At 34.1% G+C, this 24,177-nt stretch overlaps 2 protein-coding genes across 4 annotated transcripts; both read right to left on the reverse strand.

The window, feature by feature from the left end:
- Positions 1 to 1,215: 1,215 nt before the first annotated feature.
- LOC120341655 (sarcosine dehydrogenase, mitochondrial-like) lies at positions 1,216 to 9,359 on the reverse strand. 3 transcript variants are annotated; one of them, XM_039410210.2, is made up of 11 exons: positions 8,160 to 9,359; positions 6,140 to 6,277; positions 5,367 to 5,542; positions 5,095 to 5,274; positions 4,883 to 5,020; positions 3,822 to 3,879; positions 3,170 to 3,291; positions 2,443 to 2,572; positions 2,113 to 2,210; positions 1,776 to 1,855; positions 1,216 to 1,494 (listed from the first exon to the last, which is right to left on the reverse strand). In XM_039410210.2, the coding sequence occupies exons 1-11, from the start codon at positions 8,200 to 8,202 to the stop codon at positions 1,407 to 1,409; spliced, it is 1,251 nt and encodes a 416-aa protein (XP_039266144.2). In that variant the 5' UTR covers positions 8,203 to 9,359; the 3' UTR covers positions 1,216 to 1,406. The 3 variants fall into 3 exon arrangements, with proteins under 3 accessions (XP_039266144.2, XP_077976072.1, XP_077976073.1); XM_078119946.1 differs by lacking the exon at positions 8,160 to 9,359 and adding an exon at positions 7,052 to 7,807; XM_078119947.1 differs by lacking the exons at positions 2,443 to 2,572; positions 3,170 to 3,291 and having other exon boundaries at positions 8,160 to 9,357.
- Positions 9,360 to 13,528: 4,169 nt separating this feature from the next.
- On the reverse strand, positions 13,529 to 21,706 carry LOC120340954 (cytochrome P450 3A5-like). The gene is made up of 14 exons (XM_039409356.2): positions 21,568 to 21,706; positions 20,971 to 21,076; positions 20,288 to 20,340; positions 20,029 to 20,125; positions 19,606 to 19,685; positions 19,367 to 19,501; positions 19,025 to 19,179; positions 18,666 to 18,796; positions 18,396 to 18,471; positions 18,031 to 18,191; positions 15,825 to 15,913; positions 15,109 to 15,246; positions 14,115 to 14,271; positions 13,529 to 13,713 (listed from the first exon to the last, which is right to left on the reverse strand). Exons 1-14 carry the CDS (start codon positions 21,636 to 21,638, stop codon positions 13,630 to 13,632), a joined length of 1,533 nt encoding a protein of 510 aa, XP_039265290.2. The 5' UTR covers positions 21,639 to 21,706; the 3' UTR covers positions 13,529 to 13,629.
- Between the last annotated feature and the right edge of the window lie 2,471 nt (positions 21,707 to 24,177).

Below are 24,177 nucleotides of genomic sequence, written 5' to 3' on the forward strand. Positions count from 1 at the left end.
CTGTGAAGTAGCCTCATAATAAACCACAAATCCGGAATCGGAGTCTTCTGATTCTTTCAACTCAACACACAGAATAAAAACCTATCTGTGACATATGCATACAAGGACCAGTTGCGAGCGTCCTAAATTATAGAGGGTCAAACTGGAGATCCAGTATCTCTAGCCTATATAACTAATAAATTAAATGGTGTGTAGGTTATGTCAACGTAACCGGGACCATAACATTGATTCTTATAACGACTTGGGATGAGAGAATTAAAAAACGTTGTGCTTTATCTTGTAAAAGTGGTGGAGGAGTCTTATAAGTGTGGTACTGAAGCAGAGTTGGATCAATTACATTAAATCAGCTCAATTACAATTGCAATTACTCTCTTAAATATTTTAATTACATTACAATTACTCCGTGCAAGCATCTTGCTGATTGGCGAATGTTACGAAATAAAAAAGGAAGTCGATTCTCGTAAAACGCCCCTTGCATAAATATTTATAAACATTTAACATAATAGTGAAGCTTGAACCCTCTTGTCATTTTCAAATTAGCTAAATTTCGCTCGTGATTGAGTAACCAAAGTTCACTTACACAAAGAATAATGTCCTCCGTGTAACACGAAGTAGGCTATGTGATCGTTTTTATTCGTCCTATTTGAACTTGTCTAGAAGCAGAAAGTGATATTGTTAAGACTGCTTTGAGCGAAGGTTCAAACAAACGCCAGTACAACAATCGGATTATTAGCAACAGCGATTGAAGCCATTACGAGCTGATTAATTTAAAAAGAAAAAGAAAAAACAATATGAATATATACTATTCATTTTGTTTTACATGTAAACCAGTCGTAATGTCTTCTTCTCCGCAATCGTTTACTTGTTAGCTCAGTTGTTTAGAGCGTATCGCTATGCACTATATCTATCTTTCGAATATAGGGGCCATGTCATACGCAACAAGACGTTTACAGTCTTTGGATAAAATCATGGCTCCGAACTCTGAACTGAACTCTCAACTGCAAACTGAACAGTAGATTGATATGTGAATGGATTTTTTTTGTACAATAAAAAGAGGCAATGACTAGAGTAATTAGTTGAACTTGAGGTAACAGTTCTGATTAAATAAATTATATGCCCATTTAGGCGGTGTGCCCCTGACTCAGGGATACGACCTGGCATTAATCAATAAGTATAATAGAATGTATATATATATATATATATATATATATATATATATATATATATATATTGATTTTGGTCAAGAATAGAAACCAAATATGTAAAGTATCATCATCTTGGGAAGGAATATATCAAGAAGTGGTGTACAGAAAAACTTTAAACTCTTTAAAAAATTTCATCAACACTTTCAAATATATATCGCAAATAACTGCATATAAACTGAAAATAAACTATGGATTAGTCCACTAAAAATGTTTCAATTCATATTTTGTAGTGAAGGTTTTGTGACAACTTCTCTTTACCTTCTCAACGTCATGGTTACGCGGGAATCGACTAAATATAAACAATTATGGTATTTCAAATGTAAATTCACGGCATGCAGTATATTTAAATTAGTAACAAAAAGGTAGTGACTTAATTGAACATCATGCAGACAGAGCATTAAGACTAGGTTATGAGTTAAGAGTTTGCATAGAAGCCTTGGGAATCAAATCAGATTTTGCTGATATTAAAAATAAGATCCTCATTCTTTAACACTTTTAAATGTAAGTTTATGCGAAGCGCATGTTCACAGAATATTGATAACAGGGTAAAGAATTTACTAATTTTCTTACTTTATATCGCATGTGCTCATGTCAAACTCTGGACGCCCATATGCGACCCAATGTGCAAGTTGTCGTCCTGCTCCGCCACTCTAAAACAGGGTAAGGTAGACCGTGAAAATCACTCACTTTTAATTTGCTAGATTATTGTCGCTGTAATATATTGGATCATTTTAATGCCTATTTTGGAGGTATTAAATATGAAATCCAATTACATGCATGTGTGGATAGATTTTGATCATTAAAATTGTACCTATTTCGTTGTGCAATTGAGGAATATAAGAAATGAAATACAATTTTGAACATTTTCAGGCTAAAATATTCGATGTTAGTGGGATAAAAACTGTACCATCATCATCCCCCCGCCGTTAAATGAGGTTCCATTGAAAAATCCTTTGACATCTGTAGATTCTCCCATCAACGGATAGCCATCCGGAGTGAATGAATCTTGAAAAAAATAAACGATAATTAGGATTGCTAGTAATTTTTTTATACATATATATATCGTTTACACTTTTTGTATTCAAATTTTAAACGGATTTCACACTTTGCATGATACGGCTTTAATTTAATTATTTGGTGAGCGTTGACGAAGAGCCTAATGACAACATACAGACAAAGACTCGAAATAAATAATAATGTTTATTAATTTGAATAATTAACGAAACAAAATTTATACCTGGCCCACAAGTTATTGATTCAAAACCAGCTTTCTTTATGCAAGGCAGCAATTCAAAAGCCGATTTAACATGAGGTTCGAACTGCAACCAATCAGAATTAGTGAAGCTGAAGGCGAAGTTTTCTGGAACCTAGTCATGATATTAACCCGTCAGTTATCACATAATACAAATTTGTATTATCATAGCGAATCATTTTTGTAATGCAGAACAATCGACGATTTAGGGAAGGGATACAAAACGTAGCAAGGAAGGCACACCAGTCATAACTTTTTTAGTCGTGACTTCTAATATTAATTGGTACAAAAATTTCTAAAGAACCTTGACGTTTTAGTGTTTGCCAACAGCTATCACTCACTGAATTTGATCAAAGTGCTTAACGCAGAGCACTATACTCAAAAATGGATATATTTTGCAGCACTTCTTAAACTTTCTTTTTTCACAAGCTGTAGCCAATGTTATCATTTCGAAGGCATCATGGGATTAGCGTGCCCGATCCGGATTTGATTTATTTAAGCTGCTTCATTGATCAATCCATTAATCACTGTTTAATATTTCATGCCATATGAAATAAATGTGTTGGCCATGTCGAGGGAGTCACTCACAATAAAAAAATTGCTCTTAGTCACGATGAAAACATGATGTAAAAATAAAAATAAATTGTTACTTTGGGCCAACATGGTATTAAATACAGTTCTAACTAATCAATATGAGTCAAAACAAACTCGCCTTTTTAATCTCTATCGGATTCTTCTCATGACCACCAAAGAGCAATGTGCTACCCTGGTTTTTATAATACCTTCCACATTGTAGGTCAAATATATGAGGCGTATTCTCGATTCCGGGAATTTCTTAAAAAAGTAACTCGCTGATTGTGATAAAAACAAGCTTTCGGCAGATCAAAGAAAACGTCATCTGCTACATATCATTTAATATGAACAACATTTTAAGACGTCATGCATAACCCAAATCTATTCCAAAAAACTTTCTTACTTTATAGTCCTGCGAATCGATTTATGTAACAACAATTAACGTCAAATATAAAATTTACAGATATACAATTACAGAGGTCTCGTACAAATCGCCAAATCTCATGAATTGCATGGTTCACTACTTATATCCAAATTTTGATATCTCGTTTTATTGTCGAATACTAAAAATGATTTGAATAATCGAATTAAATATATAATAGGCTGCATTGGAACGATCCACTTCACAGGAGCTACCAAAGTAAAAATTTGAGCAACAATGTTCTGACATTATTTATTAAAAAATAGGTTTCATTCAAAAAATTGCCAATTACAATGTAAATTCCAATAGACAATTTCTCGCGAGTGTAACAATATACATATATATACATTTCTATATATATATTATTTACCTTTAGTGACAGCATAACATCTTTTGTAAGTAACGTTTGGCAGCTTCAATCCAACCTTCTAAACGACAAATACTTCAAAGTGAGTTACTTGAAAATTTCGTATACCTTACTTCTTTTATTACGCATCATATTGCTACTTTTATACTCAAAAATGCCAAAGTATGTCCCATAAAAATGATTGATGAACATCACCGTGGTGTTTTTGTATATTCGAACGATGATGTATCTAACGTATCCATCTCTTAGGTATTAAGATTTTCTGTCCGGCAAATCGCGTTCGATATCTATCACTATCACACGTGTCGTGCATCGTATGTATAGAATGATCAAGTCTGCAATACGCGCATTATACAGGGTGTCTCAAAAGTAAGTATATATGCACTTTTAATTTTGATTTGCTTTTCAAGTACTCAGGTAGAGCGTTCATTTCTTTAGGAAACATAGTATGGATGAGTAGAAAAATCTAGGTACTGTTTGCATTTTTCAACAACCCACAGAATGACAATAAGATTAACCCAAGGAATGAGGTGAAAAATTGCTGTTTTACAAGAGGCAAACTCAGCTCCTTTTTAACTAAGAATTTTGAATTAATTTGCCTCCTACGACGAACAATGTAAGCAATTCATCATAAATTTATGGAAACTGAATCCGTGGTTGGTGCACAAAGACCAGGAAGACCAAGAATCGGACTCTCTGAGAAAAACGTTCAGAGCTGGATCAATTTCAAATTCCTATATGACACTAAGTTTGTCTTATTGATTTATATGCTCTTGCCAAACAGCAACTTTGCATCTCATTTCTTTAATCAATTTCCTTGTCATTCAGTGGGTTGTTGGAAAATGCAAACAATACCTAAATTTTACTACTCACCCATACTATGTTTCCTGAAGAAATGAACGCTCTATGATGAGTATACCTAAAAAGCAAATCAAAATTAAAAGTGTATTCTTACTTTTGAGACACCCTGTATAATTGAGTTCACGGAGCCATAAAATTATTTGGATACAAAGAATAGCCTGGCTACAATTTGTATAACGGACTATAAAAAAATTAATCATTACCTCTGCAATATCTGAAGCCCATATCCCGGAACAATTCACGACTTTGTTGGTCTTAATTATTCCTTTATCGGTCTCTACAGATTCCACTTGTCCACTCCGCGATGTTTTAATATTTTTGATCAAACATTGCTCATATATCTATAAAACATGTTGTACGAAAATAACTGAAGTTATATATCACAACAATCGATTTACTAGTTGTATATGTTTACCTCAACCCCGTGTTTTGTTGCCGCCTTCTTCAATGAACTGCAGAGAATGCCCGGATCAATTGACCCATCACGGGGTATGTAAACTCCACCGACAAGCCCCTTTGTGTTCAAATGAGGATGCAATTGCGATATTTCTTCAACGCTGACGAGGTGGGACGTAACACCGCAAGCGGTTCCAATCTAAATGTGTATAACTTAACAATAAATCAATATATAAAACGTATTTATCGGGTAGAATTTTTTTCCGCCCAATTGGTCTGAAACAAACTCACCGAACTCATTTTCTCCAGAGCGTTCAATTCACTCGACTTTCTTGTAACAAATATTGCACCTGTCTCCGTAAAACCAGATTCGACACCTTCACTCGGAAGTATATTGGTCAATAAATCAACAGTTTGAACTTGCATCATTGTCCTCGCGTAAGAATTGCTAAGATTTTGGAGTATTCCTTTGAATATTAAGATATGAAAAAAATAAGCCCCATGCCAATCTGCGGTCATATAATAAAGTTTGAATTTTATATTGCTATGCATATACAAACCATTTTTTTGTCGAATGGGCGGGCATCTCCAAAACGTTCAATAAATGCTATAAGTACGCCTATTTTAGAACCTGTTCGATGACTACAAAAGATGAAATAAGTGCAGTGTATCACGGTCTGCATGGTCTTTTTACGAACCCCTTGAACTAGATACAGTTTGAGATGAATAATCACCAGAAGTGAATGAGAAAATGAAACTTCCATATGATAGAGACCATGCATAGACGATCATCATTACACATCTGATTGTGAAAAGCCACATGTCAAAACGTTTGTCTTTTGTGATTAAACCTCATTGCATCGCACAGTTACAAAGATAGGTACATTTCATGCTGAAGAAGACCAACGACCTAGAAGTTACAACATTTTTACCAAGGAGATTAAATTTTATATTACTCGGATTTTTTTGCATTCGCAATTTATTTACTGAAAATCACCACATCCCAATTCAGTAGATGAACAATGTTCACAACTATGATACAAAAAATATTTTTAATCGGTTACCTCCAGTAATCCCCGTAGTCCCCGAGCCTATTTTTTCTTTTTCGACGAGAACAACTTTTCCTATTTCCAACTTGGCAAGATGATACGCTGTACTACATCCTATGACCCCTCCACCAATAACAACGACATCGGCCGATTCTGCAATGTATATAAAAATTAGGGCCCGACCGATACTGCCATTTCGAACCGATACCGATACCGATAGTTTTTTAAAACTAGGCCGATAAGCCGATGTTTCCTCACCTACAAATATGGCTACAAGTAACAAGCAACACTCTGAGAATATTGTGTTTTTCTTGGAAAATAAATGAAATGTTGAGCTCATGCAATTGTGTGCGTGGCAAGAAAGAACACTTATTGTAAATTTGTAAGGGCAGGAAGCTTATGAATCTCAATAGATCCAGTTCAACGTTTTTCTGCATTGGTTCCAATGCTTTTCTGCATTGGCTCCAATCATACTTGCTCCTGTGTTTTGCTTTGAGATGGCTCTACAAATTATACCCATCTTTTTTTTTAAATCGGCGGAACCTTTCGACTTAATAATGATAAGCATATTTTACAAATTACGCCATCATTATGGCACACGAAGTATTGCCATACTTTGCTCTGACCGCTAGAACCAGCCATCTATTGCATATCAATACAAGAAGTTAAATCGCGCCTTGAACGAGGCGCAAGGGGAATCCAAGGCCGTGGAAAGTGGAAACGGCGAGAATTCTTTATTAATCAACGTATATTATTTGACTCAAATAAGTCGTTCACATGTTTCTCTCGCTTCAATTAGCAAGGCCACCACGCTCGCTTACAAAGAGTTAAATCCCGTGCCATACGTCCGTTTTGGATAAGAGAAACATAGTCAAAAGAATTCTTTATCAACTAAAGTAAATTATTTGACACAAATAAGTGGCTCACGCGTTTCTCTTGCTTCAATTTGCAAGCCATCACGCTCGCAAACTCGTATATGAAGTGTTGAATCCCGTGCCGCCGTACGTCCGTTTTGGATAAGAGAAACTCGTCATAAGAATTCGTTATTAATCAACGTATATTATTTGACACAAATAAGGGGTTCGCGCGTTTCTCTCGCTTCAATTTGCAAGCCACCACGCTCGCAAACTCGCTTACAAAGTGTTAAATCCCGTGCCACACGTCCGTTTTTGGATAAGAGAAACTTAGTCACAAGAATTGTTTATTAATCAACGTATATTATTTGACACAAATAAGAGGTTCGCGCGTTTCTCTCGCTTCAATTTGCAAGCCACCACGCTCGCAAACTCGCTTACGAAGTGTTAAATCCCGTGCCATACGTCCGTTTTTGGATAAGAGAAACTTAGTCAAAAGAATTGTTTATTAATCAACGTATATTATTTGACACAAATAAGAGGTTCGCGCGTTTCTCTCGCTTCAATTTGCAAGCCACCACGCTCGCAAACAAAGTGTTAAATCCCGTGCCATATGTCCGTTTTGGATAAATGAGACAGTCCAGAGCCGCCTTTTGATAAGAGAGAAATAAAAGTAACCAAGAAAAAGAGTATTAGGCAGAACCGCTCTCAATTAAAGAAGCGATAAAACTGCTTTCCCGGCGAAATTTGGACACTTTGGTAGTCACGTGATTGGCCGATATATATCGGTAAAATTAGCCGATACTAGTTCGAAATTTGTGAAAAACATGGCCGATATATCGGCCGGGCCCTAATAAATATCAAGTTGAAAGTTTGTCAAAGTATGATGTTTGGATCTATTGTACAATTAACCTTGTTTTACTTTAAGGCGTATGAATTAGTATCTGCGAAATCATTTACAGACCACTATTGCAGATGTTTAAATATGCTTTTTGAAAAACAATGTTTGTAGAGCAAACTGCACGAATCAATATGCTATTGGCATGCGGAACTACAAGTTGTTCGTATCATGTTTCATGTCCCTTTTAATTGAACAGAAGAATTAAATTCAAAAACCGAAACTCGGCAATGCTATGTTATTGTGTTCTCGGTGTTCTAAAACAAGAATTTCGAAAACTTACCTTGTGAACGCAATACGTTTTTGTTTTGATTTGTTGATTGCATCCTGATCGCTAAAATTTTAGGAATGAAATATAAACATTTATCCTTTTTGTAGACTGATCGAAATCGAAAATCTCTCGAAAAGATTACATGTCTAATCTCAGTTGCATGTCGAGAATCTCTAAAATCGTTAATTAACAAACAGGCAATGTTGAAAATCTCTCTCTTTTGAGTCTCAGATTATATGAAGTCGTTTTAGTTTGCATATAAAAAGTAAATATTCAATTCTGACGATTTTACTAAATGTTTTAAAGTTGCTACATTTCGAAACCGTCACCGAAACTACCAGTTCAATGTAGGCTCTGCTTGTCACGTGGACGTTCACGCGTGAGTGATATACTGAAGCTGATAATCGAAATAATTTTCACTGAAATCCCTAAGGCTTCCCCCAATTTATGGCGTATCCAGATGAAGGAGAGCTTGTTCGAAAGAGTAGTTTATTTCGCAGAAGGTAGCGTTCCCGGAATTTTAATTTTCGTCTTAGTTTACGATAAATTGGCGAAATGTAAGAGTAAATTCGGAGTTTTTTAAAATTCGACGCATATTTTTGCTGCTGCCATGGAAACGAAACACTAATACGGATTTTCACAGAAACGCACAATACTAGAGTGATAGGATAACCCACTTGAGAAATTTCATTCAGAACTATCCAGCCGTTTAGACGCTTCAGCAAGACATACATACAGACAGACAGACTTAAATGCCCACTGACAATAAGGGTCTCCTAGAGCGGAGATCCAATAGAGCAGAGATCCAATAATAACATGTTTTATACCCCGATTATACAAAGCATATGCGTTTTTGCAAAGCAAATGGTTGTATTGGAGACAAACTGGAGAAGCGAATAATCTTATCAAAATCACTACTTCCAGGAAGTAATTAATTTTAACAGCGCGAAAGCTTGCAGATCAGTTATCATGCAACAACGTTCGCTACAACGATATATATTCACTCGAGCAAAATGTTTTAATTAAAATAAAGTAAAATATTTTTTTGTTGCATGCATCTGCATTGCTACATTTTTATATTCACGCTTGCCAGGCACTGTCTGTTCGGTATCTCATTCACCCCGTCGTATTATGTCAAACATCTAGCTTGCAAGTAAATCTAATCGCTTTCCCTAGTATATATTTTACAATTAACGTTAGAATATTCTACAATGTTTTGCCAATATGTCGTATCGAGAGCAATCACACTCGGTTTGTAATGACACTACTTATATTAGTGATCACTTTCGAAAAGGCTTAATTAATTTGAATTAAGTTTCGTAATAGGATGAAACCGCGTTGAGTGTATAACGTCAAAATAACTAATGCAACTGCGGGTGGATTTGCCTGCCCAGCTGTTGATCGGATCATTAGCTTTCCTTCCTAATCGGAAAAAGCTCCTGATATATCACTGATCCGTTAAATTGAGTAGTGCAAGAAGCCTTTGATTTCAATATTTAAAAACGAATTTGTAAAGTTTTCATTTCAAGTAATTTATGTAATGCTGCGCACCTGTCTGTTACCTCAGATTTTATTTTAAGAATTCTGAAACCCATAAAAATGGAGATTTAGTATGACATGCACATTTGTGCAATTGTTTCGTCATAATGAATTATCATTGTGACTGCAGTACTATTGTGACGTCACAAAGGCAAAATAACCTCGGCTAAGTATTTTTGAGTTTTTGCATCTCGGATTCTAGCTTAGTGCGTATTAATTTGAATTTATACTACAGTATAGGAAGACGTGCACTTTTGATATTTACTGTCCGAGTCCAATTCACCTTGGTTGGACTTTTATATTGGGTGCAGTGCTGTTTTATTCTTTATATTTAATCTTAGTCTCATTTCGGTGGGTGTGCAGAACGTGTTATATTGATGAAATATATATTTTTAAACATAAAAAATAATGTAATTGAAACTGATTAGCTATTTTGGGGATTAGACATTGTAGATAATGAGAATTACATTCGTTTTTGGAATGTTTAGTTTTCAGGACTGGTGCATATAGTAAAGTTGCAAAATTGCGTATGTCCCCAAGTCATAGACACATTTCTGCCTAAGTCACAGTGTGCCATTATGACGTCACTTAGCTGCGTCATACAAATTAACTTAAATCCGGCTACGATCAAAAAATTGAACCATGGTAAATTATTGACTCCCAATGGCATAACAATATCATTAGGAAGTTTTTTACGTTTTTCTCAAAACTGCTACGCAATTCGGTTATTAGCGTGACGATATACCCTATGATTTGACATATCGATACACAGACTTGAATGAAATATTGATCACGACAAATTCATTTGTTAATGCCAGCCATATATTTTTACAATATATTAAATATTTCATCATATAGTCTATCACGATTCACGATGCAAACTTCGACTACAGAGGTGGTTTCTGAGAATGGGAGTATATTATATTATAAACTAATAATATGAAATAACGATAAGATTCATTTAGGTAGGGGTTAAGGTAATACAATATTTGTTTCCGGACAAATAAATCAACAACAAAATAGCTGTACAATTCCGATGGGTTCATCGTATGTTGCTCTATACATAGGTAGACGCGGCATTCTATTTTAAAATAGTTTTTTCATTTTCGTAGCTGGGCTACTTGAATGTAAGTTAGGTTTGTAGTTATTCAATTTTCTTCCATATTGGATAAATTTTTATTTTGAATAAAATGATTGATCTTTCTTTATTGACGAGAACTTGCAAATTCGAGAAAAAAAAATCCAAATTTTTTCTAATAGGTAACCGAATTATCCTGAATAATTTCGATTGCCCCAATTTACCGCGCTTGCGTATTTCCAAATTTCCACAAATTAAAGAATCGATATTACTAAAGGTAATAAAATAAAAATATTCGTGAAAATTATTCTCGGTTGTTTTTTAATATATACTATAAAACCAGCTTTCGAGAAACTTCTTTCGTCAAATACGTCAGGATGCCTCTAAATTTTTTTTGTGTTTTTTAATCGCTGATTTATGCAGTGGACTTCCGTATAAAGTTTGTCAACTTTTATATCGCTCATTTAATTATGCCTTAATGTGTTAATATTGAAACTAAAAATAGTGAGAGTAATCACACAAAACAATTTGCAAACGATCAACGACATTCAATGTCTTTCCAATAATATCCCAAAAAGTGTGTGAAATGGTAATTGTTAACATAAAACTTAGTTTAATTCTGGAAGAAATATGTATTGTATGATTACTATTCTTACATAAAAATTATCTAAGGGTAAAAATACCCACTGAACTTTTTATCCATTGATTCAATTTTCGAAAAAATATTATCGTGATTTTATAGAGCTTATCCATGGCGCATTAAATTTTAGACTTCTTCTTTATTTGAATGTTATACTCTATTCAATATCGCACTGTATTATCATCCAAATTAATTTTTTTTATTAATTTCTTTCGTGTAATTTATTATGCAAATTTGATCAATGTCCTTTAAGTAACCTCGAAAGAGACTGATAAATGACTTGGATGAAAGATCGATCACGACAAAAAATTAAATTGTTAATATATGTCAACTATAATTACAATATACTAAATATTTCATATATATATCTATTTATAATTGGGTGCCGTTGAATGATTCACGTTTTCTTCATTTTTTTATATACTTATGTTCTTCTTGGCTCACCTTTCAGATCATAATATATCTCGGATCGGACGGAAAAGGCAAACTTCAACTTAAGAGGTGGTTTCTGAGAATAAAAGCAATATAAAACACATGTTAATAAAAGCAGAACATTTATTTTATCCAATTAAGAAGAAGCCAAGGTACTACGTTATCTGCCGCTGGACAAATGATTCAAAGAAATATGTCTTGGTTTGTTAGTACTTTTTAGTACCCGCGACTTCATCTAATTCTTATTCACTCCAACACTAAGAAAAAATTTGATACAAACATAGGGTTTGCCAGTAAATCCAATCGTTTTCCGTAGTATGTTACGTTTAGATATCGCCAGGCTGATAACCAGATTGCGTGAGTCATTTTTTGGAGAGTTTGAGTTTTTTATACAATAGTTTTTTTTATGCAATGCAACACACCTGTCTGTTAACTTAAATGTTATCTCAAGGATTCCGAAAGGCATGAAAAGGGAGATTTATGTGACATGCACATTCTCACAATTGGTCCGTCATAATAAATTATCATAGTTCAACACAAAACTATTGTGACGTTAAATATATATGTAAAATAATTATCAGTGAAGCATTTTTCATTATAGATTCTAGCTTAGCGCTAATAAATTTGAATTTACACTACAGCATGGAAAAGTGGACAGTTGTGATATCCACTTTTGAGTCCAAATACATATTGGTTGGCCTTTATTTAGTGATACATTTAATATTTATGAAAAGTCTTATTTTCGGTGGGGATGCAGAGCGCGGCATATTGATAAAATACTTATACCCCCCCCAAAAAAAATAAATAATGTTATTACAACATATAACCTGTTTTGCGATTACACATCGCAGATACTGTAAATTACATACGTTTTTTGACTGTTTGATTTTTAGGACTGTTGGATGGATATAGTCAAGTTATAAAATTGAGTAGGCTATGTTCCAAGGTCACAGGCACATTTCATGCGTAGATCGGAGTGAGCCTTATGACGGCGTCATACAAATAAATTTGAATCCAGCTGCGACTATTGAACCATTGAGAATTATTCACTCCTAACAGCCGACAATATCTCCAAGAAGTTTTCTAGGTTTTTCTCCAAACCGATAAAAATGACTTACACTTATTTTTTGTTATTAGCCTGGCGATATTTTACAATGCTCTACCAATATGTTTTATCGCGAGCAATCACACGCGGTTCATAATGGCTATTTTCTTTTTAAACGAGCACTACTTAGTCGTCACCTTCGAAAATCTTAATATGGATTAAGTTTCGTAATAAGATGAGACCGCGCATGTATAACGTCAAAACAACGAGTACGACTGCGGGTGGACTTGCCTGCTGCTTGTCAGCTGTTGATCGTGTCATTAGTTTTCCTTCCTACACGGAAAAACTGCTGATATATATCATTGATTCGTTAAATTGAATAGCGCGAGAAGCATTTTATTCAATTTCGAGGAATTATTGTTATAATTTTTGGTGCTTATACTCGGCGCATTGGATTTTATACTTCTTCTTTATTTGAGTACCATACTATATTTAACGTAGCACTGTCTTATCATTCAAATCAAATTTTTTAATAATTTTTTTCGTGTAATTTATTATGCAAATTTGACCAATGTCCTCTTTGAAACCTGAATTTGACCTTTCTTTTATGAGACTTGAATTAAAGATCGATCACGACAAAAAATTAATTTGTCAATATTAGTCATCTATAATTACAATAAATATTTCATATATCTATTTATAATTGAGTGCAGTTGAATGATTCTCGTTTTCTTCAGTTTTTATATAATTATGTTCTTCTTGGCTCAACTTTCAGATCAAACTCTACCTCGGGTCGAACGGAAAAGGCAAACTTCAACTTAAGAGGTGGTTTCTGAGAATAAAAGCAATATAAAATATATATTAATAAAAGCAGAACGTGTATTTTTTCAATTAAGTAGAAGCTAAGGTACTACGGTATCTGCCGCCGGACGAATGATTCAATAAAGTATGTCTTGCTTTGTTAATACTTTTAGTGCTGATATTAAAATCACATCTTAAAAATGTTTCGATTTTTTTCTACAAGTTTATTCTATTTGTTAATAGTTAAAGCATTCACATTTATTAAGATAATTACAAGTATATAGTGTCGATACTTCACGTTTAAAAATCTGAATTTGCGATTGTTTTGACATGTCCGAGACAGAATCCGTACACCACTGTTCCATCACATAAAACCATGAATAATATTATAAATGTATTGATCCAATATATATTCAAAAGTATCGTTATTACAGGAGTGTTTTCCGTAGGCTTGATAGTGAAGTTCTGCAGAATTTTTGCCAAAGACAGCTTGATTTCCAACAGTGCAAATCGCATTCCAATGCAGTTTCTTGGTCCTGCACCAAACGGTTGGTAAACCATTGGATCAATCTGGCTCATGTCTTTCATTCTAAAACAAGTTGTAATTATAGTAGGTAATGAAATCTTATGTATAACAAGAACGAAGTTCATAAATAAAGTCAACCTTGCTCTACTTTTTGTGTTAGTTTGCAAATGGTTTATTTTTCACAAAGACCTACAACTATTTTTGCTCTCTAGCAAAACAGTACATATAGCGTTGCGGAAGATAGCGTGGTTTGCCCATAGTTAGAATATAGGTTTTATTTTATATTCAAATAATAAATGAGAAGAGAGGATGTCGAAAAATAGAGATTGTTTTGGAATTGACCTCCGACTAACTCAAGACTTTCACACCAAACATGAAAATGTTGATGATTGGCCAATGACCACACAACGTTTTGGTATTTTTGTCGTTGCTTCGTTGTCGTCTCGAGAATAGTTTTTGGGATTGTAGGTTGGGTTGTCGTCACAAAAAAACTGAGTTACTGTACGGATGACACACAATATTTCATTATTATACTTTATTACCGTACCTAGGGTGGGGCATTCGGCTATGTAGGCTACTACTTCAAAATTCAATACTATGACACCACGTCTCCTGATATCATGATATTTCATTACCATGATTCATATTTCATTTTTCAAATATCCTTTACATATCAAATAGGCTATAAATTTATGATAATATTCTGAATTCATTATGATGTGATTATGACTTTTACATCATTCTACACTGGACTACAGTAACTTTCCCCCGTGGTGTGAAATACAAAATATGACATCATCTTCAGACGTCACAAATGTTCAATTTTTAAATGCCCCCTTCAACGAACTGCCACTGACTCTATTTCAACTTTCCTATTTACATAATTAGTTAATTACATACCTTTCTGGCTTGAATTCATACGGTTCATCCCAATATTCTGGATCATGAGCAAGTTGGTAAGTCGGTATGTTTATCTGCATTCCTGCCGGTATTGTAAATCCGTTAATTGTGATTTCCTTTTCGGCGAAACGAGTGTTTCTATAAGTTAGAAGGTATACCATTACATGAAAAACGGCATGGAATTTCCAAAAACATAACTGGTTCTGCATCACATAAAATCCAATTATTTTTTAAAGGATTAAGCAAGTTGGATATCCAATGCAGAGGTGTCTTTTTATAGTAGTTTTACCAAAAATTATCCAGTTTTTCTGAAGAGAAAGCAAAAAATTTTCAAATCAGTTTTCCTCCACAATGCATTACCGACAACTGAACAACGTTAACAAGCGAAAGATGTTTGAATCCAAAACATTATTTTCAAATTTCACAACTTACGAAATTGAAACAATCCTGATTGTATACTGGTAAATGTAAAGACAAAGTTTTATATCACATGGGACAAACAATGCCAAACCTCCAGAAATAGGTATTGAAACATCGAAACAATATTCAGATATATCTGTAAAACTAGGCAATTACATTTCGAATTTGTAAATAAACCCTATTCTGCGATGATTAGTTAGTTATTGTAATCAATCATAATGTGATCGTTCACTTTCACCCAGGTAATTGTGAGTCAGTTACAAATCAGGGTCTCAAAAAGGGAATGAAAAACTTACTTCAGTATCGGGATGTATAGTCTGAGAGTTTCATTTATACACATGTCCAGTAACTTGAGTTTGCTCAAGCCCTCATAGTCAAATTTGCCCTGGAACAACAACCGTTAATTTAAAGTAGGTTTATTTAGGCAAAAATTGTAGTGATTAGAATAGTATAGTTAATAGTATATACATAAAATAACGCTAACCAAATTTCCATTCTGAAATTGAGTCGATTTTCGACCTTTTTTGAATCGTGGAACACTTTTCATAATTATTTTGAGGATAGTAACGACTTAACGACGTTGATATTACGAAAACGTGTCAATTTTCAAACCGTGTTTCAAAATCCTTATGAAGGAAAATAATGTCTGAGCGGCTGGCTAAATTTCAGTCGTTACGTTTCCGTTAATATTTTGCTGTTTGGTCTTTGTTACGGAAAAAAACTAGGAAACCTATACCTGGAAAAAACTTCACGTAACAGACGTTTAATGAAATCAAATATGTGATCATTGACTTCTGATTTCTTTTTCATCACAAAATATGCCGATATATATATATATATATATATTTATAAATTTGGGGAATAACAAAACTGCAATTTTAGGAATGTGAAAGTGGCTAAATCTTCCTGGTAAACTAATTCGTCGACCAATAGGTCTAGTATCGGTGTGAATTCCAAACATTATAACAACACATTTGCTGTACTTCAAATTCAGGTGTTGAATGTCGCAGTCGTGCCCAAGCAATTATTTACTGGAGAAAAAGCAAATTTCAAGCGAATATCAGAGCCCTGCGCCCTTCATATAATTCTTATTCACTCCAACATTGAGGAAAAATTTGATACAAATATGGTATGCGTGTGAATACCAATTGCAGATCGAATTTTACGGTGCATTTATATATTTGGCGATATGGCCGAGATAGAGTGTCTAGTCAAGTCGTAACAGAGACAAGCTAACATGTTTGTCACCCTCCTAGATGCGCCAACCAGGAAAACGAGAATATCGGTCGGAGACCGAAGACTTACCGATCGAAACTGCGATTTCGATTCATGACTCTATAGTGACACCGCGTGTCTCATCACTAATTAATTAATTTATAACTCGCTAATTATACGACATAATTGATCCAAAATCAATAGGTCCGAGGTCCTTCTGGTCCGAGATATGATGAATGCACATGCGAAATTTGGAGCAGATTCAACCTTGCTTTCGTGAGATATCGCGTGCATCTAACAGACAGACAGACAAATACCTATCAACATACTTACTGATCAAGATCGATAAGTAATGACTACAATAATAATATTGTACTGAAGGGGTCACCGAAGTACAACTGGTTTACTGTATCGGATACGGTACAAATACAGATATTGATAAATTTTATACTACTACTACAACATTAGCAACAGTATCTATCCCCGTTCTTAGTTAAAACAACAGTGATGCTGAAATATAGGGACACGAAGGCGAAAACGAGGTATACGGGTATGCAATCTGTTACAGAGGACTTCTGGTCCAGCAGTGTTTACGACTGAAGCGATTGCGGAACCGCCACAAGGTGCGCCATGTTTGATGGCGTCATTACACACAGAAAACGAAATTTTAAGAGTCCCCAGAGTTTTTGACAATAAAATTAATAGCCTTCTAACGACAAATACAATATTTAAACACTGAAAACTTTAAAGGAATTGGTCCAGTAGTTAATGAATAAGAAGAAAAATACCAAGAACAACAACGACATAATAACAAAACGATCGATATGTACACTTCATGTCAAAACATATACATTCACTTAACTATACTGTACGTATAATCTTCGAACCCTGAAATTTTCGAAGCAATTAGTTAATAAGTGAAGCATTTTTTTCATAACGATAAGTAGAAAAATACCAAAAATAACAACAACATAATAACAAAACGGGCATTATGTACACTTTTTAAAATATATTCAATGAGCTATATTGCTTGTTGTTGGATAAATACGTATCGACTTATATCAGATATCAGACAGCACTTTTCATTATTCATAGGAGTGCGAAATTATATCACCTTTCATCGCAATTGAAAAACTGAAAGCTTGGGCACACAGAACCGTGACGCAAACAAAGACGTTGTTGGCGCAATATGTTTAACTAGGCTAAAGATAGACAGACTGCAAATAAATTAGATAACCATCTCAAATAAAAGAACAGCTGATATGAGCAAATTTCAAAAATGCTTACATGCTCTTCAAACATTTCGTCTATCTCCTCTTGAACTTTTGTCTGTATTTCCGGATTTTGAGCAAGACAATATGCCAAGAAAGACATTGTGCCCCCAGTGTTTTCGTAACCAGCAAGTATCATTAGCATCGAGTTTCCTACAATTTCAGTTTTGGTCATCCCTGAATATTATTTAAAATTAAGAAGAATATTCCTAAAAGCTGCATAATTCGCTTGATCTGTATGAATTCAATGCTCTGTCTAGGTATCCCATTACTGACGTCATATATTCACCAATCGAACCATGTAACAAACAGTTTTCGATAAAATTCGAGAACTCTCCCCAGTCTTATTCCACAGAAAAAAATATTATTCCAATACAGTACCTTTTACATTGTTTTCAGTGAGTTTGTCTTCTGGTATCTCAGAATCAAGCATAAGCTGCATAAGATCAACTCTGCTCTGTAATTTGAAAATGAAAGTAAATAAAAAGAATTTTGATGTCACAAATGGAGTGTGTAAAAGATGTTTAAAATTACTTGTAGTCCTTAAATATTTTCAGTTCGAAATGTTATCAAATAAACGAATGCATAACTTGAAAAAATCCTAAAGAATTAAACTTTCATTGATTCGATTTGTAAGTGAAGATATATCACCTCCGCATGATGATTTTCTTTGCGTTTCCCAATAACACGATCAGTGAGCGTTTTGAAATATCCCACTGCACCGCTTCCAAATGCACTGATATTCAATTTTTCTAAGACGTTTTCGAACGGAGGAAAAACAACTGAAAAAGTGAATGTAATAAATTCTTGATGGAGGAAACGAAAAGCTACAAATTTCCCCGGCATGCCAAGGAAAGTTGGAATATTTTTTTATTATTTTATAACCATTTTCGTTAAACATATTGTGAGCTACACTTTCAAAATATTTCTATGTTGTATGCTTTTTTCTTATTCGCCAACTTCCAGCGTATAATAACAATAAAATTGAATAGTTGAAAGCCGTTACTCACTACACAACAAAATTAGAGGATTGAAAAAACTGCTCGAAAATATCTTTTTTGCTTGTTTTGAAATTTTCGGTTCTTCAATTGTATCGTCTTGAGAATGAACTTTAGTGCTGAAAGCAGCTGAGCATACGATGTCCAATGAAAGGCGTGAAAATGATCTGAAACGTTGATATATGTATATATATATCATCTACACACAGACGTGAAATGCGTTTTAAAAACTGAGAATTTGAAATTTAATTGGTGTGCTGTACGTTTATGGTTACGTAAAGGTCAAACTCAACATTTTCTGAAATATTGAAGGTACGCAATATTAACTTTAACCGTAATTTATCGAGAACTTACTCTTTTGGATTGAAAATTCCGTTTTTGTTTTCAACTTTTTTATTGAAAGCTGCAACTGCGTTGTCGGCACACCATTCCACTATACCAAACATATTCTTCAATTTTGACGTCGAAAAAGTTGGTGTCATCGTCGATCTATTAATCATGAAGACATATTAAAAAAGCATGAACACGTCTCTTCTGTGAACATATAATTTGCAATGGTTATTTTACTTATATGTAAATATCTAGTAACACACCTAATTCTTTTCCATTGTTTTCCGCTTACGACAGTTAGTCCATTGTTCAACTCTTTTCCGCCAATTTTTGTCAACCGTTTCTTAATGTTACCATTATATGATTTAAGAAACAATGTTGTGAATGTATATATATTGTATTAATATCATAAATGTAGTCTAAGTTTCCAAAGTTTAACAGCAATTTATCGAGGAGAATTTGGTATGAAGTGCAACGCTTGTCATTCGATCGTATCATCTACATTTGATTGTTGTTTTTTCGTTATATTTTAGTCGTTATATGTAATTGCCATGTTGTCACAATGTTGTACTAATTTCTCCATAATATATTTTAGGTCGAGAATCATTCCAGCAAATTAGCAACCATTCAGACAAAGGCGTTTACAGTACATAAATTTTGGTATATTTGGTCATTTATAAACTTACATCCCTGTCTGGAAAATTGGAGAAATCTTTGATGAAAATTTGTCGCAAAATGTCAGGATCGTGTACCGTTATCACGGGATGCAATCCTTCATACAGACTGTGGAACAAGATAAAAAAGACAATATGAAATTTCTAACCGTATAATTTTTCCACAGTATGCACGGTTTAGATGCAACTATTGAACGTATATACTATTTGTACTATTTTAATTTAGGAAATCATATTTATTCAATGTATTTTTTAAAACTTAATTACTCACCCCCATATATTACCATATTTCTTCTTACACTCATTTTCATACTCAAATGCAGTCTACAAAAGTAATATTTAATTTAATCAATGCCAAATATAATTGAAAAATGCCGAACCTCAACCACGGATACTTTCCGTGATTAAATTTTTTTCATTTCTCTAGCGTTGCTGATTGGTTCACAAAACCGTACCATGAACGAACAATTAACGATAGGAAAAAAAAAATTAAGCAAAAACTATCCCTGGATAGAATGATTAAATTTCGGACTGGGATTACAGTGAAAATATTGGGCTTCGTTTCCAGAAAAACTTGAGGAAAAATGTTGGGTCGTTTGACTAGGTCTGGCTGACTAAAAAGATATTTGAAAATAAAATGCAATATTTAAAAAATACGATGACGTACCAAAGAACTAATGGGAAATGTTGATACAAATTAAGGTAGTTTTCTAGCGCCTTTATCAATCCACCAAGTAAAGTTGAAATTAATTGATCCATTAGTTCCGAAAAAAACAATAATACAAACCCAACAACCACAAAACACACCACAAGACCACAAAACAAACTGCAGTTCCGCTTCTTCTGAAAGCAAGCAACTATAGAGAAATGCTATTTTATAATCTGATAATCATCCACCCCATGAAAGTCAATTCTGGAATTTTTTTAATGTATTTAGGATGCATATTAATTTACCTTTTCTCCGAATTCCTTTCTCAAGCTTCCCAAATTCATGAGAGATGGAGGATCAAATGGAATTTGCAAATTTTCTAGTTTGCTCCATTTGCGTCTAACGTAATATCTGAAAAAGTAACGAATTCCAACATTTAATTCTGATTATTAAAAAAATATAAAAGCTCATCCGAGATTTCATATCAAGTAACCAGTAACATTATGTGGTACTTCCGTAGTATGCAAACCGAGATGGCGGACACCGGAACGTCGTATGTTTACTAGGTTAGAACTAGGCCATAATTTTATCCCAATTTTCCTTATTTTCCTTATGGCCTGGCCCTAACTTGGTACATATACTACGTCCCGATGTCCGCCATCTTGGTTCGCATCCTTCAGGAGTACCCATTATGTTACCATGCAAGTAATTGTCAATTATTCTGTGGATCAATATGGCAACTTTGACACTTAGAATATTATAAAATACTTAACATTTGTGCTATTGGGCAGAATGTTACACGCTTTCTTATTGTTTTTAAAACGCAGATTTTTCAATAGTTCAATATGCCCTAAAATATATTTTTGTTTAGGTACGTTAATTAATAATTATGCTGTTATTACCTTGCAAGAAAAATCACACTTGCGACAAAAATCCATGATTCAAAAGAAAGAACATCCAAAGGTGATATCATTCTGCTTAAATTTCAAGTGATAACTATGTCATGTATCTGCTATTCAAGATTTGAAAATATTATAAATAGAACAAAAAATAGTAGGTTAAGAATGCAACCTGACAGAAATACGGTTAATATACAGGGTGATCGCTAGGAAACAAAAAAGAAATCGTTTCAAAGTTTAAAAGCTGTTTCCTGCCTTCTTTCCTGACGTGGGTTCTAAAATATAAATCGAATAGAACCTTTATGCATGGATGTTCCCTCCACCCCTGAAAGATTCTCCCCATATCCCCGTATATTTCAACGCTGATTTTGTGAGTGTTTTGGAGAGTTGGCGCTTACAAACTAGCTCACATGTTCCAAACTATCATTTTAATTCAAACACAATCAAAAAACTGAAATTACACGCAATTAAATATCTGTCTGAGCAAAAGAAGTGTCCGAGCGGCGGATTGCTATGTCAAAATTACGCTACGTCCAATTGTTATACTTCATTGTTAACCTATTGCTGATTTGTATTTGTTACGGAAATAAACAAGAAAATGATACTCGGGGAACATCTATCAATCTGAAACAACCTAGAACCTAAACAAAATAAAAACGTATCGAAAAGAAAATGGGTAAGCATGCATTTTATTCGTGATCTCATCTGACCATCAAATTTTCTGGTTTTCTAGCGAGCACTCTGTATTTATTGACTTATAAGTAGCAAATTTGCGACGATTAATATAATTAATAATACATCCGGTAATATTTTGTGATCATGAGAATTGTGTAGAAAAAATACAACACCAAAATTAAATCAATTTGTCTTTCGACTGGTTTGCATCAACAGTGATCAAACCTTTTTTTTTTATCAAATACTCACAGTACGATTATATTGATTGATAGTAGTCGCGAGCAAGGGTGGGAGTTCATTTTAAGATTTACGACTGAGATATGTAGGTTGGAACTAAATTATAGAGAATGCGACAAACTATATTTTAAACGGCTTCCTTCTATCCTGCACAGGCACAAACTGTCTGGTCTATGCAACTGTGTTGACAGCAACTTATGTTGACTTGAAGTGACGTTATAAATCGTAGAGTCTATAACACTTTTGAAAACGACGAAGTCTAATAATAATAGGGACTTGCAAAAGGTCTTTCGACTGTTTTGCACCAACAGTGATCAAACTTTTTTTTTATCAAATACTCACAGTACGATTTTTATTGATTGGTAGTAGTCGCGAACAAGGGTGGAAGTTTATTTTAAGATTTACGACTGAGATATGTAGGTTGGAACTAAATTATATAGAATGCGACAAACTATATTTTAAACGGCTTCCTTCTATCCTGCACAGGCACAAACTGTCTGGTCTATGCAACTGTGTTGACAGCAACTTATGTTGACTTGAAGTGACGTTATAAATCTTAGAGTCTATAACACTTTTGAAAACGACGAAGTCTAATAATAATAAGGACTTGCAAAATGTCTTAAACATGGGTAATCACATTTTCCATAATATATGCCAGAATAATCCTACAGAATTGCTACAGAAAGCTTTCGGTAGATTTCCAAAGCGACCACATCTCACCAGGAGGTAAGTCTGAATACCGCGGCCTTGAATGACTTGTTTTCACGATTATGGTTATTCTGCTTATTCATGCGAAACCTTTCATAGGAGTATTTAATGCCAAACACCTTTTAACATTGGCTTATGCTTGATGCTTGATGTAAAATGCCGATAGATGATAAGAAAAAGGCAAACACTCTCAGTTAACTCTGTTGAAGCGAACAGGCCGCACATCGTGACGACTATTCACTATGTTCAAATAAAGATTGGCTTTGTGTTTGCTAAGTTTGATCAGTATATCTCCTTATACAATGAAATATTTCTTGTTACTTGCGCAATATCATCATACAATATAGGTCGGTTCAAAATCTGAGAAATGGTAAAGAGCTATCTTTTGCTGCACTCAAGCATTCACCCTCAACTCAATTCAACCTACATCTATATATATAGCCTACGATTTAGAAAACCATTACTTTACATACAATGTTTATATAAATTGGCAATCTATATTATGTACAGATACAGCGAATAATGTTAAATTTAAGCTTCTCAGGCCGTCTGTCTTTGTTTTTACAGACACGGGATCAAGTCGTTATACATGGGACTATAATTTTCTATACCGAGTAATGCGATGATATAAATTTGAATTGAAATATAGATTTAACTTAAACCTATTTATACTCAACCTATTTATGAACAAATAACTTTTTGGATTCCTGGGCGTTTCTTTCAATTTGATCGAACCATAAAACACAAGTTCAAGTTGGCCCGTAACAGACCTTAATTTCAGGCATACTGAAGTTCAGTTCCCGAACTGCATTACGCGACCTCCGCAGCTTAGCTGATACTTTGGCTCATCCTATATGTCCTTTCATAGCCATAAAATGGACAGATGTTAGAATTGCTAAATGTGTATTTCACAAGAAGTGGACCTGTTGTTGTTGTTTTTGCGGGAGCTTGTTCGGTTGTTTTCCACAGGTCTGCACCATTTTTTTTTTCAAT

This window comes from Styela clava, chromosome 14 (genome assembly GCF_964204865.1).
Source record: "Styela clava chromosome 14, kaStyClav1.hap1.2, whole genome shotgun sequence".
Taxonomy (NCBI): domain Eukaryota; kingdom Metazoa; phylum Chordata; class Ascidiacea; order Stolidobranchia; family Styelidae; genus Styela; species Styela clava.

Coding starts and splice junctions, on each gene's coding strand:
- LOC120341655 (XM_039410210.2), bottom strand. CDS start 8,202: ATGCAATCAACAAATCAAAACAAAAACGTATTGCGTTCACAAG. Junction 5,543..6,139: donor GACTACGGGGATTACTGGAG/GTAACCGATTAA, acceptor TAATATTCAAAG/GAATACTCCAAAATCTTAGC. Junction 1,495..1,775: donor ATGAGCACATGCGATATAAA/GTAAGAAAATTA, acceptor GTTTATATTTAG/TCGATTCCCGCGTAACCATG.
- LOC120340954 (XM_039409356.2), bottom strand. CDS start 21,638: ATGATATCACCTTTGGATGTTCTTTCTTTTGAATCATGGATTTTTGTC. Junction 21,077..21,567: donor AGTGTGATTTTTCTTGCAAG/GTAATAACAGCA, acceptor TTACTTTTTCAG/ATATTACGTTAGACGCAAAT. Junction 20,126..20,287: donor AAATATGGTAATATATGGGG/GTGAGTAATTAA, acceptor CTTGTTCCACAG/TCTGTATGAAGGATTGCATC.